Raw genomic sequence first — 18,785 nt, forward strand, 5'->3', positions numbered from 1 at the left:
CGCACACAACACACACACAGACATGAGGGATGGTAGGCCCCAGGCCAAGCCTGGCCACACTCACGCACACCACACACACACACACATACACTCACGCACACCACACACACACACACACACACACACACGAGGGATGGTAGGCCCCAGGCCTGGCCTGGCCACACTCACGCAACACACTCACAGCTCAGCCTCCCAATATCACGCAGCAAGCTACACCTGTTGACAGGATGCACAGGGTTCTACAGAGCCTGTGATAATGTGTGCCATCTATCCTCTGCTCTGGGGGACTGAATTGAAGTTTCCACAGTCACAATTCTCCTGCCGCTGATTGATCATTAATGCAAATGGCAACTATGAAGTTATCACAAGGGTATAACAGGTTTATGCTCTTCCCTATTTCTTTACATTTTCTTCCTTATTTCTGTTGCTTGCCTGGTCATTGTTATCTGGGATTTATCTCGTACGGACGAGCCTTGGACCCGTCTGGTTCCCGCTGTGACAGCGGTGGATTGGAACAAAAAGACACACAATTGTAATATTCTTGAGCGGTCAAACTTTAGCTTGAAGTAAATGTGAGCGTTTACCTCAGGAGTCATCGTTCAACGAAGCAGGCGTTTAATGGCAACATTGGACATGGAAGTATTAGATCAAAATGGCGAAGTTTATTTTATGGGGTATGTGTCTGAAATACAGCCAAAACGGTACACAATAGCACAACAATTTGAACGAAACTTGATACTGCACACCGCAGGTCAATGGTGAGTAAGGTGGGCGTACAATCGTTGCGCTGTCGGGTACTGTTTTGGCTGTATTTCGGGAACATACATATATATATATATATATATATATATATACAAGATGAGATTTTTTGTAATTTATACAAGACCAAGTGAACCCATTGGGCCCAAACCTCTCCTGCATTGGTGCAGCGCCCTCACCTCTCCCCTGCCCTCCCTCCCTCCCCCCCCTCCCCGGCTGTGATGCAACCAGTTTAGTTTACTGTCATGTGTACTGAGGTAGAGTGATAAGCTTTTGTTGCGTGCTAACCAGACAGCGGAAAGATTATACAATCGACCCATTCACAGTGTACTAATACATGATAAGGGAATAGCATTTAGTGCAAGATAAAGCCAGCAAAGTCCGATCAAGGATAGTCCGAGGGTCACCGATGAGGTGGAGTTCAGCCTGCTCTCTGGTTGTGGTCAAAATGCTTCCTGCTGTCCACCTGTAGAGGTTCAGGATAGAAGGAGAAAGCCGTAGTAACTCGGCGGGACAGGCAGCATCTCTGGAGAGAACGAATGGGTGACGTCTCGGGTCGAGACCCTTCTTCAGACTGGTTAGGCGATAAGGGAAACGAGAGATTTCGGCGATGATGTAGAGAGATGAAGAACAATGAATGAAAGATGAGCAAAAAAGTAACGATGATAAAGGGAGCAGGCCGTTAGCTGAAAACGAGAAGCTGGTGTGACTTGGGTGGGGGAGGGGTCAATCATCATCAGAGGTTTAAGAGAGTGTTGATTGGGATGATGGGCAGCGTTGTACACGTCCCGGGCAGTGACTGTACACGTCCCGGGCAGTGACTGCACACGTCCCGGGCAGTGACTGCACACGTCCCGGGCAGTGACTGCACACGTCCCGGGCAGTGACTGTACACGTCCCGGGCAGTGACTGCACACGTCCCGGGCAGTGACTGCACACATAATGCACAAGGACTGCGTCGATATTTGTTTAACCTCTCCATTTTACCACATAGTTTCTCCGGTGTACATTGAGCGAGTGAAGACGGAGAAACCCGATCCTGACATAAAGAGAGGTGTTGGCTTTAGAGGTGGGTTACTATAGCAACGACAGCCCTCGCCCCGCTCCCTCCCACAGCAGGTAGGGCTGCTGCCTCACAGCGCCAAGCTCCCGGCTTCCATCCCCACCTCGGCTGCCACCTGTCCGCGTGGACCTCTCACTCCGCTCTCCTCCCACATCCCACAGGCGTGCCGGGCTTGCAGGTTAATCGGCCCGAGTGTGCAGGGAGTGGATGAGAAAGTGGGAGAACATGGACGGTCAGCACGGACTCGGTGTGCCTCCCTTGGGTGCCATCTGAACAACTACTCGGGTGCTGTTTGATTATCCTGGGTGCTGTCTGTTCCCATCAACACTGGGTCCCTCAGCTGATGCCAGCCCCCCTTGGGTGCTGTCTCACAGTTTCCCCAGGGTGCTGTCTGGCCCCCTTGGGTGCTGTCTGGCGGTTTCCCCAGGGTGCTGTCTGGCCCCCTTGGGTGCTGTCTGGCGGTTTCCCCAGGGTGCTGTCAGTTTCCAACAGCGCTTTGTCCCTCAGCTGATGCCTTGCTCCCATGGGTGCTGTTTCGCTCCCTTGGGTGCTAGCTGCGTTTCTTGGGCGCTGACTTGCTTGCGCTCTGGGTGCTGCCTGCTTCCCCTGGGTGCTGTGTGTTCCCGACAGCGCTGTGTCCCTCAGCTTTTGCCTGGCTCCCCAGGGTGCCCCACCTGTTTCCCCGGGTACTGCCTTGCTCCCTGGGGTGCTGACGGCCTCTTTGGATGCTGTCTAGTTCCCCAGGGTGCAGTCAGTTTCCGACAACGCTGGGTCACTCAGTAGATGCCTGACACCCTTGGGTGCTGCCTGACTCCCCAGGGTGCTGCTGGTCCCAACGCCGCGTGTCTCGAGGGGGTGGGCAGGGCGCCGTGGGGCCGGTGTAACCGGTGTTTTCCTGCCGCAGAAGCTGAGCCGCCTCCGGAGAAGGTGGAAGAGGCCGGCGAGTCTCCGGGTAGGTGGTGAGGAGGGGCTTCCCGCATCCACACCCCCCCCCTCCCTGCTGACCCCTGTCCCCTCACACCCTCCCTGCCCCACCCCTACCACCCAGGCCACCCCCCACGCCATCCCCCACCCCTACCACCCACGCCATCCCCCATCGCATCCCCCACTCCACCCCCCCACTCCAACCCCCCCACTCCAACCCCCACACCCACCGCCCACACCCACCGCCCCCACTCCAACCCCCCCACTCCAACCCCCACACCCACCGCCCACACCCACCGCCCACACCCACCGCCCAACAGCCCCGTCCAACCTGGAACTGGGGGCTCAGCAGCTTCAGTCTTGGTTCTGGAGATGACCTCCAGCCATGGACCAGTGTAGACCCAAGGCAGCGGGCGGGCGGGCGGGCGGGCAGTGGGTGGGTGGGCGGGAGGGTATGGACGGTGTGGTGATATCACCCACCATCAGCTCATCCGGCCACACGCAACCTCAGTGACCATTGGGTTACAGGCTTGCCACCCGTATGTCCATGGAGGGTGGCATCTGTACTCCTCCCACCTCCCCACCATCACTGCCCCACTCCCCACCATCACTGTCCCCCTCCCCACCATCATTGCCCCCCTCCCCCTTCCCACCATCACTGTCCCCCTCCCCACCATCATTGCCCCCCTCCCCCTTCCCCTCCCCACCATCATTGCCCCCCTCCCCCTCCCCTCCACCATTGCCCCCTTGGCCCTTGGTCCACGCGCTCTGCTCCTGCCCCCATCAGTTGCCCAGTGTTGGTGACACAGGAGCGGCAGGTGCAGGGTTAGGGATGCAGGGCCGGCGGCCGGCTCATTGGGAGCCCGCCCCGTGGTTCCCCACGACTGCGGACAAACCGCGGCCACGCTCACACGCGTGCGAGGGCTGGGACGTGCCCTCACGGCCTCCCTTCCCCTCGCCCCCAGCACCGCGACACTGTGGGCACTGCTGCTGCACGCTGAGTCATGTTGATTAACCTGCTGTCTCCCTGCATAGGCTCTGAGGGTGGCTCGTCGTGTTCTGAGGGTAGGTCTCAATGTGCGGTCTCAGCGCGGTGTGTCGACATTAGTCTCTCCCCCTACTCCCCCACTCAGAATGCTGGAGTAACTCAGCGGGTCGGGCAGCATCTCTGGAGGGAAGGAATGGGTGACGTATCGGGTCGAGACCCTTCCACAGACTGATGTCAGGGGAGGGGCCCGTCCCACCGAGTTACTCCAGCACTTTGTGTCTACCTTCGGTTTAGACCAGCATCTGCAGTTCCTCCCTGCAATCTACTCCCCGACTCCCACCACTCATTTGCCATCCTTCCTAGTTTACAACTTCATAGGTTCACGTGATAGGAGCAGAATTAGGCCATTCGGCCCATCAAGTCTACTCCGCATTCAATCGTGGCTGATCCATCTCTCCCTCCTAACCCCATTCTCCTGCCTTCTCCCCATAACTCCTGACACCCGTACTAATCAAGAATCTGTCTATCTCTGCCTTAACAATTTTCCATTGATTTGGCCTCCACAGCCTTCTGTGGCAGAATTGCACAGATTCCCCTCCATTATTGACCTCCCATCCCCATCCCCATCCCCACTATCATTGACCAGTTGGACCTTGGAGAAATAGGAGAAATTCCTCCTCATTCCCATCCCTGAAGGTCTTTCCCGCTTCCCCATTGTGACCCACCCCTGGAATCATCGTCTGGGGCCACGCATGGAGCAGAGACGAAACAAAACGGCACGGTGGCGCAGCGGTAGAGTTGCCGCCTTACAGCGAATGCAGCGCCAGAGACCCGGGTTCGATCCCGACTACAGGCGCTGCCTGTACGGAGTTTGTACGTTCTCCCCGTGACCTGCGTGGGTTTTCTCCAAGATCTTCGGTTTCCTCCCACAGTCCAAAGACGTACAGGTATGTAGGTTAATTGGCTGGGTAAATGTAAAAATTGTCCCTAGTGGGTGTAGGATAGTGTTAATGTGCGGGGATCGCTGGGCGGCACGGACCCGGTGGGCCGAAGGGCCTGTTTCCACGCTGTATCTCTAAAGCTAAAGGTAAAACGTGCTTGGTGACACGGGCGCTGGGGTGCTCCCTCATGTCGTAGCTTTGGAGCCTGATTTACGAGGCTGCATGGATAAATGTTTGTAATGGGATTGGTCCAGTGAGGTATGGTGTGTAATCTCTGACTTTCATACGCTAGGCTCGAGTTCGATAGACTCTGTGTGTGGGCTTTATTCATCCGAGAGTGCTCACATTTCAGCTCCCGGTAGGTGCTAGTTAGTGCAGTGGAGTCTAGTTATAGTCACGCTGCTGTTATATTGTAGATAGATGCAAAGTGCTGGAGTTACTCAGCGGGTCAGGCAGCATCTGTGGTGACGTCTCGGGTCAGGACTCTTCTTCAGGCTGCTGGCAGATGAGGGGGTGGCGGGACTGGAAGCAAGAGAAAAACTAGTCCAAATCCAGCCTCCCCCCACACTACAATCAGTCCCGACCCGAAAAGTCACCACAGATGCTGCCTGACCCGCTGAGTTACAACTGTGTTATATTTGGTATAAACCAGTATCTGTAGTTCCTTTTTATGACATTAATCGCAGTTATATCGTACCACGGTCTCATCTAAGGGTTGCCAACTTCCTCACTCCCAAATAGGGGACAAAGGGTGACTTCACCGCCCCACGTGACCTCACCCAGCAAGCGGCCACGTGCTCCCGCTCCACCAACGTCACCCTTTGTCCCGTATTTGGGAGTGAGGAAGTTGGCAACCCTACTAAACATGGGACAAGGGCGGTCCCGTACGGGACAAACTAATTTAGCCCGGATGTCCAGGCTAATACGGGACAGTTGGCAACCATAGTCTCTCATCTATCCCTTGGTCTGATCTCTGCACAAGGACTGACTTGAGATTTTTTTTTAAAACAAAGTGCTGGAGGAACTCAGCGGGTCAGGCAGCATCTGTGGAGGGAACGGACAGGCGATGTTTCGGGCTGGGACCCTTCTTCAGACTAATGGAGTTGGGGGGGGAAAGCTGGAAAAGGGAGATGGGGTCAGGACCTCCAGCATTTGTGTTTTTAACTCAAGATTCCAGCATCTGCACTTCCTTGTTTATACTAAACGTAGTTTAGTTTCTTATCGTCATGTGTACCAAGGTTCAATGAAAAGTGATCGTTTGCATGCTGTACACTCAAAGAAAGGCTTTACATGAACAAAATCAGCAGACAGATAAAGGATAAAAGTTACAACGTTTAGTGTAATATGTGATATTGAAACCGTGTGTCTTCATTCTGTCGTGGAGTTGTTTTTAATGTGAACTCTGTTCACACCTTTTCAAACGTGTCACACTTGTTCCCGGAGGTGTGAATGTTATGGGTTTATGTGGCAGTGTGGTGGCGCAGCGGGTAGAACTGCTGCCTCACAGCGCCAGAGACCCGGGTTTGATCCTGATCCTTGAGAAGGTATTGATTTTGCACCTTCTCCCCGTGACCTGCGTGGGTTTTCTCCAGGTGCTCCAGCTTCCTCCCACACTCCAAACAAGTGGGGGTTTGTAGGCTAATTGGCTTCGGTTTAATTGTAAATCGTCTCCAGTGTGTAGGATAGCATTAGTGTACGGGATGGTCGCTGGTCGGCGCGGACTCGGTGGGCTGAAGGGCCTGTTTCCACGCTGTGTCTCTAAAGACTGAAGTCGTGACTCATTCGCAGAGCCCTTTCCCCCTCATCTCCAACGTTCTGACAAGTGAATTACCCGTAGCAGTGTCCACGAGCTGGCGAGTCCTGGTGTAAGGTCTCAACCCAAAGCGTAGGCTCCCACCTACTGCCTCCACTGCTCGACCGACCGACCGACCCTCCCTCCGACCCTCCCTCCCTCCCTCCCTCCCTCCCTCCCTCCCTCCCTCCCTCCCTCCCTCCCTCCCTCCCTCCCTCCCTCCCTCCCTCCCTCCCTCCCTCCCTCCCTCCCTCCCTCCCTCCCTCCCTCCCTCCCTCCCTCCCTCCCTCCCTCCCTCCCTCCCTCCCTCCCTCCCTCCCTCCCTCCCTCCCTCCCTCCCTCCCTCCCTCCCTCCCTCCCTCCCTCCCTCCCTCCCTCCCTCCCTCCCTCCCTCCCTCCCCCAGCATCTGCTGCATCCTCACTCCCCAGGGTTTAATCTTCAACAATCCCTGGCCCATGGGGCAATCCTTGAAGCTCCCCTCTCTTCCTGTAGGCCTGGGTGGGCTGGAGGGGGGGATGGGAGATGGGGTCTGTGGGTTGCAGGTGCCTGTTCCCATGCTGCATCTCTCAATCTCTCAACTAAAGGCCACCTGATCAATGAATCGATCGGAAAGAACTAGTGGACGAGAGCAGGAGAGTGTTGGATCTGGAGTGGATTTGTGTCAAAACGGGTGTTCCTGTTTCCTCCCACACTCCAAGCCCTGCGGACTTGTAGCTTAATTGACTTGGTATAAATGTAAATTGTCCCCAGTGTGTGTAGGATAGTGTTGGTGTGTGGGGATCGCTGGTCGGCACAGACTCGGTGGGCCGAAGGGCCTGTTTCCGCGCTGCATCTCTAAAGTGAAGTAAGCTAAGCTAAACTGAATGTGATAAATCACATTGATGCATTAAATGGATGCAAGACACCAACGTGGGGTACAAATTATTGGAATGAAATGTTGAAAATGGGAAAAGGCTTTGTAAAGATCAGAGGTACGTGTGGGGTTGCCAACTTCCTCACTCCCAAATACGGGACAAAGGGTGACGTCACCGCCCCGCGCCCCACGTGACCTCGCCCAGCCAGCGGCCATGTGCTCCCGGCCCGGGCGGCCGCCATTGGTGGAGCGGGAGCACGTGGCTGCTGGCTGGGTGAGGTCACGTGGGGCGCGGGGTGGTGATGTCACCCTTTGTCCCGTATTTGGGAGTGAGGAAGTTGGCAACCCTACTAATACGGGACAAGGGGGGTCCTGTACGGGACAAACTAATTGAGCCCAAAATACGGGATGTCCCGGCTAATACGGGACAGTTGGCAACCCTGAATTGTAACAGTGAGGATTGAAGTCCATCTGTGCGGAGACTGGCTCCTGAGGTCAGGTCCGATGAGGGATCCGAAGTGAGGATCCACATGATCAAGGACTAAAGCTACTGGCAGGTTGCTCCACGACCTGAATGACTAGTTACATGAAATAACGGTTGCAGTAACTGAGGTGAAATTGTTAACCTTTCACTTTAAACCACAATAGGCACCACAGTCGGTGAGACCAGCAAGTCTGAAGAAAACATTGAATGTGAGGGTAGGTTGCTAGTGTAGCCAGCGCAGAAAGTCATGGACCGTCTTTGCCCATTCTACCCCTGTCCCGTCCTCAGGCACTTCCCTGCCCTTGAGAAGGTTCAACCACTTCCTGGACACGGTCGGTGTTCGTACGTGATAGGAGCAGAATCAGCCCAACAAGTCTACTCCGCCATTCAATCATGGCTGATCTATCTCTCCCTCCTAACCCCATTCTCCTGCCTTCTCTCCATAAACCCTTGACACCCGCACTAATCAAGAATCTATCGATCTCAGCCTTAAAAATACCCACTGACTTGGCCTGTGGTAATTTATTCCACAGATTCACCGCCCTCTAATCAAAGAGATTTCTCCTCATCTCCTTACTACGAAAGGAGGCTGTGCCCTCTAGTCCTAGACTCTCCCACTAGTGGAAACATCCACTCTATCCAGACCCTGCACTATTCGGCAAGTTTCACAAATTCACAGGTTATTGTAATAGAATTAGGCCGTTCGGCCCATCGAGCCCACTCTGCCATTCAATCATGGCTGATCTCTGCCTCCTAATCCCATTCCCCTGCCTTCTCCCCACAGCCCTTGACAACCGTAAAATAAGATGTGGTCTATCCCACTCTGATTGCCCAGCGGACCATCACAGTTCTGATGGTCTCCATAAACTACCTCGGGTACCGGGACAGTCCGCGAGCTTGTGGGGCATGCTTGGGACAGGCTGCCCGATCTCCCCTAACGTGGGCTGCCGGCATGGGAAAGCTAGACCCTGCGCCCGGGATAGCTAGACCCTGCGCCTGGGATTGACTCACTTAGGGTTGCCAACTTCCTCACTCCCAAATAGGGGACAAGGTGACGTCACCGCCCCGCGCCCCACGTGACCTCACCCAGCCAGCGGCCACGTGCTCCCACTCCACCAATGGCGGCCGCCCGGGAGTGGCGGGATCTGAACAGCCCGGTCCCACGGATGATGAATCAGAGGGCCGGGGCCTGGGGTGAGGTGGCCCGTGGTTTCATATGCAGGTGGGCTGTTGGTTGTGCAGCTCAGCACGATTGTGTCTGGTCTTCTACATAGGTTCGCTAGCCTCCACCTCGTCTGATTCTGTGTGTCTGCTTCCATCTGCTTCAAGTGGACATCCCTCTGGATCTTCCTCCGGTAGGTTCTCTCCTCGCCAACGTGTCGCCTGCCGTTCACTTGTCCCCTCGCCCCCTTGCCGCTGTTTCACACGGCTTGCACGTGAATGAATGAATGTATGAGTTTATTGGCCAAGTATGTACACATACAAGGAATGTGCCTTGGTGCTCCGCTCACAAGTAACAACACGAACATACTGTAAACAATTAAGAATAAAGCATAAAGCATTAAAACGTTAAGAATATATCATTACAGTTTAAACAAGTGAGTGAAATAAACCAGAGCAAAAAGAGACAACAGACTTTTGGTTGTTGAGAAGAGGTACTACTTGTGGAAAAAAGCTGTTTTTCCCGCAAGTGGTACCTGACCCTGCTCCATTGTGCCTTTCGAAGAGATCCCCCTCGCCTCCCCCCACTCACCATCAACAACACCACAGTCACATCTGTGGAGTCATTTAAGTTCCTTGGAACCATCATCTCCAGGGACCTTAAATGGGGGGCCACCATCGACTCCACAGTCAAAAAGGCCCAACAGAGGATGTACTTCCTGCGGCAACTGAGGAAACACAATCTGCCACAGGCAATGATGGTCCAATTCTATACTGCTATCATTGAGTCCGTCCTCACCTTCTCCATCATGGTCTGGTTTGGCTCAGCCACCAAGCAGGACATCCGGAGGCTGCAACGGATCGTTCGCACAGCTGAGAAGGTTGTTGGCTGCAACCTTCCCCCCATTGACGAACTGTACACTGCAAGGGCCAGGAAGCGAGCGAGCAAGATCACCTCTGACCCCTCTCACCCTGGCCACAAACTCTTCGAAGCACTTCCCTCTGGAAGGCGACTCCGGACTGTCAAAGCAGCCACAGCCGGACATAAAAACAGCTTTTTTCCACGAGTGTTAGTTCTACTCAATAACCAAAGTCTGTAGTCTCTTTTTTGCTCTGGTTTATTTTCACCCACATGTTTAGACCGTAATGTTGTATCCTTATTGTTTTGGTGTGGTTATGCTTTATTCTTAATTGGTAACTGTATGTTTGTGTTGCGATATCTGAACAATTCAGCCTAACCCAGGAAGTCTCCACCTGACCCATGCTCATGGTTTTGCAGCCCTCTATAAGGTCACCCCTCAAACCCCTGACTGTGCTCCAGGGTAGAGGTCCCAGCCCAGCCGTGTCTCTGTAGCTCACAAGCATCTCTCTGTCTCCCTCTGTCACTCCCTGTCTCCCTCTGTCTCTCTCTGTCTCCCTCTGTCACTCCCTGTCTCTCTCTGTCTCCCTCTGTCACTCCCTGTCTCTCTCTGTCTATCTCTGTCTCCCTCTGTCACTCCCTGTCCCTCCCTCCCTGTCTCTCCCTGCCTCTCTATCTCTCCCTGTCTCTCTAGCAAACTCAATCGCTCACTCACTCAATCAACCACTGATACAAAGGGCTGCCCGATTGTCTCTCGTCTACAACCAAACGCAAACATCACAGGTGATATTAAAGATCAGGTGATGCGATCTCCCACAGGTGTGTCCCGGTGTGGATTGGAGAAGCAGGTTTACACTGAGGTGACCAACTTCGGCACGACATCCGATTGAAAGATTAGCTTGTCTTCACTCATCTCAGTCATCCTGTATGTTCTTCCTGTGATGGGCACTGGGATTGCCAGCCTCTCCCTTGCAGTGCCTGTTGGAGTCCTGTAGACATTTCCTCCCCAGATTATCATCCGTAACTAGGGGGCAGCACAGTGGCGCAGCGGGTAGAGCTGCTGCCTCACAGCGCCAGAGACCCGGGTTCCATCCTGACATCTGGTGCTGTCTGTGTGGAGTTTGTACGTTCTCTCTGTGACCTGCGTGGGTTTTCTCCGGGTGCTCCGGTTTCCTCCCACACTCCAAAGACGTGCAGGTTTGTTGGTCTATTGGCTTCAGTAAATTGCAAATTGTCCTGAGTGTGGGAGAGTGCTGTTGGGCGGGGCGATCGCTGGTCAGAGCGGACTCGGTGGGCCGAAGGGCCTGTTTCCGCGCTGGATCTTGGAAGTATAACGTTTAACCAGAGGCTGGGGTAGCTGAGAGAACGTGTCACCAAAGTGTCAGCCGCGCTGGGTTTCTCCGTCTTTGAGGCACTGAGATTTATTCTGACGGACATCCTCGTTCTCCAGTTCCATCTTCCTGCCTTCCCTTCACAGAAGATGAACACGTTTTACAGAAACATAAGTTGCTGAAAATGTGAACTAAATCTGTGGATGCCATAATACATTAAACAGGATCTATGGAGAAGCAGGTAGAGATAATGCCACTGACTCAATGCTCGAGGTGGCATCTTCCTATAAAGGATCTCAGTAATGGAACAGGCATCTCTGGCCCATGTGAAGAGTTCCACCACTACAATAACACAACGTGCTGGAGGAACTCAGCAGGTCAGGCAGCATCTGCGGAGGGCATTGACAGACGATGTTCTGGGTCAGGACCCTTCTTTCGAGAAGTCTGAAGAAGGGGTCCTAATGTGAAACGTCATCCCCACCACAGATGGTGCCTGATCCATTGAGTTCCTCCAGCACTTCAGGGTTTTTCCCCAAATTGCAGCACTTGCAGTCCCTGGTGTCTACCTATACAACAGTGGCTTAAGACCGTTACGAAGGGGGTGGGAGGTAGGGGTGAGGGAAGTGATTGTACTGAACTATTAACCCTCTCGTGTGGCACAAGGCACAGGTTGGAGTTAGTTAGTTGGTTGGTTAGTTAGTTATTTAATTAGCTAGTTAGGTTTATTGTCAGGTGTGTTGAGGTACAGTGAAAAGCCACATTGTAGATTCTCAGTAAGCGTCTGGCTCTTGAGAACAAGGAGGTGAAAGGGTGACCAGGACAGTCAGTGAAACTTTGTGTAACGCGCTGTATATCCACTTCACCCTCCAGGACAAGACCCTGCTCCTCACGCACCCCGTACTAGTCGGGAAGACGGGGAGTGGAACAAAACGGGTAGGTTCATAATAGTGCCAGTGCTCTCACACCAGTAACCAGTGTGTACATTAGTGTCTCACACCAGTAACCAGTGTGTACGTTAGTGTGTCACACCAGTAACCAGTGTGTAGGTTAGTGTCTCACACCAGTAACCAGTGTGTACGTTACTGTGTCACACCAGTAACCAGTGTGTACGTTAGTGTGTCACACCAGTAACCAGTGTGTACGTTAGTGACTTGTACCAGTAAGTCTCGACCCAAATCGTCACCCATTCCTTCTCTCCCGAGGTGCTGCCTGTGCCGCTGAGTGACTCCAGCATTTTATGTCCACCTTCAGCAACCTCCCCTTGACAGCAGAGCCGGTTGTCTGAGATCACAACCACACATTGTGTCTGGAGAGAAGGAACGGGTGACTTCTTCAGACAGACTGAAGAAGGGTCTCGACCCGAAAAGTCACCCATTCCCTCTCTCCGGAGATGCTGCCTGACCCGCTGAGTTACTGCAGCATTTTGTGTTTATCTTGGGTGGGGGGGGGGAGAGGATCTGTTCAAAGTGGCCCCTGTAGTACAGGAATACCTGCCCCCAGCGAGTGTGGGGCATGGGTGTTGTGCCCACACACTACCCTGGCTCTGGCATCCTCTGTGGGTGAGGGTGGCTTTGTTCACTGGCCCGGGTGTGTGGTGTGAGCACAGTGGCCCACTCTCAGCCGGAGGTAGTGTTTCATCACCTTCCGCCAGTGTAGAAACATAGACAATAGGTGCAGGAGGAGGCCATTCGGCCCTTGGAGCCAGCACGGCCATTCAATATCATCATGGCTGATCATCCACAATCAGTACCCCGTTCCTGCTTTCTCCCCATATCCCTTGATTCCATTAGCCCTAAGAGCTAAATCTGACTCTCTCTTGAAATCATCCAGTGAATCGGCTTCCACTGCCTTCTGTGGCAGATTCACAACTCTCTGGGTGGAAAAGTTTTTCCTCGTCTCAGTCCTAAATGGCCGACCCCTTATTCTTAACCTGTGGCCACTGTTTCTGGACTCCCCCAACATGGGAAACATTTTTTCCTGCATCTAGCCTGTCCAATTCTTTAAGAATGTTATATGTTTCTATAAGATGCCCTCTGATAGTGTAACCCACGATTCTTCCACGCCAGGCTTCACCTTGTCTGAAACCAGAGCGGCCATCAAAAAGCTGGAGGGGTTGAACGATGACAAAGGTAACTGGTGGGGTGTGAAGGAGCTCTCCCAAGGCACGGTGTGGAGCGGGCTGGCCCGGGACATACGGCCTCTGGCCACCTTGGTAGAGGAAGGAACTGCTGGTTTAACCCGAAGATAGACACAGAAAGCTGGAGTAACTCAGCAGGACAGGCAGCATCTCTGGAGAAAAGGAATAGATGACATTTCAGGTGGAGTCTGAAGAAGGGTCTTGACCCGAAACATCACCCATTCCTTCTCTCCAGAGATGCTGCCTGTCCCGCTGAGTTGCTCCAGCTTTTTGTGTCTATCTTGTGGGAACTTTTAGTGGGAAACCAATCATCGTTTGAAGGGGAGAGGGAAACAGGGCTGGCTTAAAGGCAGTCACCTTCACCTCTGCTCAATGAGAAGCTGGGACAGAGTAGACCAGTTAACCAGCAACTCCTCAATCTCTCTCACACCCTCAGCTTTTATTTCTGGACTTTGTTCCAATCCCACTCCTGAAGAACAAAGAGGGTGAATTTCCCCTTGATGAAACACCGTCATGTGTTGCTGCAAACACCCCCCCAAAGAAGCATTAAAGAGATCACATAGAGGGCGGTGGGTGTCTGCAATGATCTGCCAGACGAGATGGTTGAGGCAGGGACTATCCCAACGTTTATGGAAGAGACAGGTACATGGATAGGACAGGTTTAGAGGGATATGGACCAAACGCGGGCAGGTGGGACTAGTGTAGCTGGGACATGTTGTGGGCAAGTTAGGCCGAAGGGCCTGTTTCCACGCTGTATCACTCTGTGACTGACTCCAAATCGCTGCAGGCTGCATTCCATAGAGGTGCTGAGGACAATTGAAGCCATTACCACCTCACCTGGAGGCGTTAGATGTGAGTCCCAACCACCTGCTCCAGGTGGCAGTGGTCTCACTGGTGCTTCTGTAGCATCAGCTCTGTTTCTGGGATCTTGCTGTGTGAAAGGTGGCTACCAAGTTAGCAACATGGCAAGTTAGAGGCCACAGTAGTGCAGCGGTAGAGTTGCTGCCTTCCAACGCCAGAAAACGTGGTTCAATCCTGACCTCGGGTGCTATCTGTACGGAGTTTGCATGTTCTCCATGTGACCGCGTGCGTTTTCTCCGGGTGTTCCGGTTTACTCCTCCTACTCCTACATGTTTGTGAATTAATTGGCTTTGGTAAAAAAATTAAAATTTCCCTAGTGTGTAGGATAGTGCGAGTGAACAAGATTGCTGGTCGGCACGGACTCGGTGGGCCGAAGGGCCTATTTCCACACTGTCTCACTAAAACGAAACTAGACAAAGATCACTGCCATTGACAGTAATTTACTGTGTGTGAAATGGGGATGTTTCTGAATAGAATAAGGCCCAGTCGCGAGATGCCAGCGTAGTAAGTGATGGATCTGTAGATATATAATCTTGTATTTTCCTGCAATAGATATCAGCGTAGCTGAGGAACAAACTGGGGGAACCACTGAGAATGAAGGAAGCGTTTCTGAGGGTAGGTTGTGTAGTCAGTAACCAATGGGTTAATGCCCGCGTCGGGTCGGATCGGGCAACAGGTGCGTATGGCTTTACCTTATTAATTAATGAGAATGGAAAATAGCGGAAACACTCAGCAGGTCATGTACCCCTGGCCAGCCATGACTGAGGGGGGCCTAAGAAAGTAAATTGTCCCTGGTCTGTAAGGAGTGGATGAGAAGGTGGAATAGCAGACAACTAATGTGAACGTGTGACCGGTGGTTGGTGTGGACTCGGTGGGCCGAAGGGCCTGTTTCCATGCTGTATCTTAACAATGAAAGACCAGAATCTATTTCCAAGACAAGATGGTGTTGACTTTGTTGGGGAACCAGCAGGCATTGGCGATCCAAGGTCCCCACTGCCCTTGTCCTACTTCATGTTGGATCTCATGAGTTTTTGGAAGTGCTGTTGGAGTTGTCTGGGTGAGGAACTGCAGTGCATTTTGTAGATGGTGGTGGAGGGAGTAGATGTTTAAGGTGGTTGAGAGGGTGCTTTGTCCTCTATGACATTCATTGTTGCCAGAGCTGCACATTCAGAGAAGTGGAGAGCATTTCAACGTCTGACTTACCTGCCACAGGATACATGGTCTCTGACCTGGTCCAGTCACCATGGTATTTATGTGGCTGTAAGTTCTTGGTCAATGGTCACTCCCAGGATTGGGTGATCGCCGTGCTACTGAATGACCAGGTGGGTGGGTTGGACATCTCCAGGTAGAGATGGCCATTGTCTGACATGAGAATTTTGTGCCAGGAATGTTATTCACCACTTACACGGATGAATGTTGTCGGGGTCTTGCCCAGTGTAGACATGAACTGGTTAACTTGCTGTTGTGAATGAAATGCAACACTGCGATTAGTTTCGTTTGCTATTGTCACATGTAGCAAGGCCCAGTGACAAGCGTTTTGTTGCGTGCTATCCAGGCACTAACATGATGAGACGTGATTGCAATCAAGCTGTCCACTGTACAGATACAGGGTAAAGGGAATATCAGTGAACATCCTGATACTTTAACAAGTCCCAGTGAGATTCTTAGTTTTGCATATCCAAGGTCACTCCATTCTGACCCTCTGATGGGAGGAAGGTCATTTGTGAGCGGCTGCTCTAGCCGTGGGCTGGACACTACCCTGACGACCTCCTGCCTTGGTGAGGTTCTGCCTCCACCCACAACCATTCTCCTTCACCTGAGGTGTGACTTCATCCACTGGATGTTTTCTCCTCAGGGCCATTGGCTCCAGTTCACCAGATATCCCTGTGGTGACATTGGGCCGAACACTGCATTGACATGAAGGCCTGGCACATTTACGACATCTGCCAAAGTCCCATCTATTCCTACAGCACATCATTAACAGTTTGTGGAGGGAATGGCCTTCTTCAGATGGGATAATAGTTCAGGCACTGTGCAGGAAGAAGCTACAGATGCTGGTTTAAACCAAAGACTGACACATGCTAGAGTAACTAAGCGGGACAGGCAGCATCTCTGAAGAAAAAGGATGGGTGACGTTTCGGGTCTGAGCCCGTCTTCATACCCGGAATGTCATCCATCCTTATTCTCCAGAGATGCTGCCTGACCTGCTGTGTTACTCCAGCACTTTGTGCCTACCTTTGGTATAAACCAGCATCTGCAGTTCTTTATTTCTACGGATTGATAATGGATATTTGATACAGCAGTGGTGAAGAATTAGGGAGACTACTTGTAGAACTAATGTTTGAAAAGAACTAGCGGCACGGTGGCGCAGCGGTAGAGTTGTTGCCTCACAGCGCCAGAGCCCCGGGTTCGATCCTGACCACGGGTGCTGTCTGCACGGAGTTTACACGTTCTCCCCGTGACCATGTGGATTTTCTCCAAGATCTTCAGTTTCATCCCACACTCCAATGACGTACTGGTTTTTAGGTTAATTGTTGCTTGGTATGAATGTAAATTGTCCCCTCGTGTGTATAGGCTCATGTTAATGTGCAGGGATCGCTGGTCAGTGCGGACTCGGTGGGCCGAAGGGCCTGTCTCCGCGCTGTACTGTATCTCTTAAAATAAAACGAGGGAAGCAGTTGAATATGCCTTTGAGTTCCTGTCGTTACAGCCCTGTGAACTTTTGTTTTCTCTTCCACAGAAAAAAAGGTACAAAACGATGTTACAGATGCTTCAATAAAACAGGCAGCACCAGAGGAAGAGACAGCACCAGAGGTGGCAAAGAAAGACCAGGCAGAGGAAGAGACAGTGGGAGAGACGGGGCAAGAAGAGGGAGTGGAGGAAGAGGACAAAGAAACAGAGGAAGAGGAGGATAAAGGAACAGAGGAAGAGGAGGAGAAAGCAGAAGTGGAAGATGCAGAGAAGGACGAAGTGACTGAAGAAGATGAGAAGGACGAAGAGGAAGATGTAGGGAACGAAGAAGAGGATGAAGAAGGCGTGCCTGAAGGAGCGGGAGCCCTCGGTACTGAGGAGCCCAAGGAAGTGTTAAACATCTAGAATAACCCTTCCTCTAATCTGATAAAGGTCCACAAAACCAATCTCCATCAGCTCACTATTTTGCTTTGATTTAATTATTATATTGTTAATTGCTTAAGTCTGGTCTAGTAAACAAAGAATAGATTTTTTGGATAGAAATAATAAACCTGTTTCTTCTAACTAATTGCATTCCCATTCGTGTCTGATCAGACCAATGGTCAACAGTTCATTGCTGCATCTCATTCTTCCTCTCAAATAACTGGAAAGGGCTGGGAGGAGGCCATTCGGTCCTTCAAATCTGTACTACTATTCAACGAGGCCTCTGCTGACATCTATTCCTTGGAGTGCCGGAGGATGAGGGGTGATGTTATAGCGGTGTATAAAATCATGAGAGGAATAGATCAGGTAGATGCACAGAGTGTCTTGCCCAGAGTTGGGGAATCGAGGACGAGAGGACATAGATTTAAGGTGAGGGAGGAAAGATTTAATGGGTATCACAAAATGCTGGAGTAACTCAGCAGGTCAGGCAGCATCTTGGAGAGAAGGAATGGGTGACGTGATCAGTTTGAAGAAGGGTCTGGACCCGAAATGTCACCCATTCCTTCTCTCCAAGATGCTGCCTGACCTGCTGGGTTACTCCAGCATTTTGTGATACCTTCGGTTTGTACCAGCATCAGCAGTTATTTTCCTACACAAAGATTTAATGGGAATCTGAGGGGTAACTTTTCCACACAGTGGGTGGTGGGTGCCAGAGGAGGTCGTTGAGGCTGGGACTATTGCAGCGTTGAAGAATGTTTAACTTTTAGTACCTATTGAGAAATTTGACTGCTGAGTTTTGATGGTGCATTTTGTTTCGCTGTTTTCCAGCATTCCTGAGTAATGTCGACCTGCAGACACCATCGGCAGTGGGATTTTCACCCTGCCCGCGGTGAGAAACAACACTTCTTATTTACTCACACCCCATTTCACTCACCCTCTTTCTCCTGGATCCATGCTCTTTAGAAGACCTTTCAGCACCAGAGACCCGGGTTCGATGCTGGCCACGGCTGCTATCTGTAGTTTGTACGTTCTCCCTGTGATGGCGTGGGTTTTCTCCGGATGCTCCGGTTTCCTCCCACATTCCAATAACGTGCAAATTTGTAGATTAATTTTCTGTAAATTGTTCCTGGTGTGTAGGATACTGTTAGTGAATGTGTGATCGTTAGTCGGCACGGACTCAATGGGCCGAAGGACCTGTTTCCACACTGTTTCTCCAAAATGAAAAGCTCAACAGGTCTTCAGTGAGATCTTTGACTTGGTGTGGTCTTAAATACAACCTCATACCCCTGCCCCGCTTCATATCAGGGCTCCGACCCCTCTCATTCTCTGCACATCCAGCCCCTTGCAGAATGCTGTTGATCTGTTCACAGCTCACGGTTGCTTGTTCACTGCGGCACCTTGCCATTGCTTCAGTGCACAGGAGTGGAAGGATTCGGAAGGTGTGCTGCAATGGGGTGCGAGACTCTGAGGGGCCAGCCTGGACCAGTTGGGCAGAGTGGCCTGCTCCTTTGTTGTAA

General features: G+C 52.1%; 1 protein-coding gene across 8 annotated transcripts in view; it reads left to right on the forward strand.

Annotated features, from left to right (window-relative positions):
* odad4 (outer dynein arm docking complex subunit 4) overlaps positions 1–17,381 on the forward strand; it is a 40,584-nt gene extending 23,203 nt beyond the window's left edge. The window contains exons 12-20 of one of the 8 annotated variants that reach the window (XM_078424346.1): positions 1,754–1,828; positions 2,727–2,774; positions 3,782–3,811; positions 7,970–8,020; positions 9,080–9,160; positions 12,027–12,089; positions 13,223–13,285; positions 14,707–14,769; positions 16,895–17,381. In XM_078424346.1, coding sequence (XP_078280472.1) covers positions 1,754–1,828; positions 2,727–2,774; positions 3,782–3,811; positions 7,970–8,020; positions 9,080–9,160; positions 12,027–12,089; positions 13,223–13,285; positions 14,707–14,769; positions 16,895–17,250 — 830 coding nt within the window. In that variant the 3' untranslated portion in view covers positions 17,251–17,381. The remainder of the gene's footprint in view (positions 1–1,753; positions 1,829–2,726; positions 2,775–3,781; positions 3,812–7,969; positions 8,021–9,079; positions 9,161–12,026; positions 12,090–13,222; positions 13,286–14,706; positions 14,770–16,894) is intronic. The other 7 variants (XM_078424347.1, XM_078424349.1, XM_078424348.1 and 4 more) reach the window with 7 other exon arrangements.
* The last annotated feature ends 1,404 nt before the right edge of the window (positions 17,382–18,785 follow it).

The sequence above is a fragment of the Rhinoraja longicauda genome, chromosome 29 (assembly GCF_053455715.1).
Source record: "Rhinoraja longicauda isolate Sanriku21f chromosome 29, sRhiLon1.1, whole genome shotgun sequence".
NCBI lineage: Eukaryota > Metazoa > Chordata > Chondrichthyes > Rajiformes > Arhynchobatidae > Rhinoraja > Rhinoraja longicauda.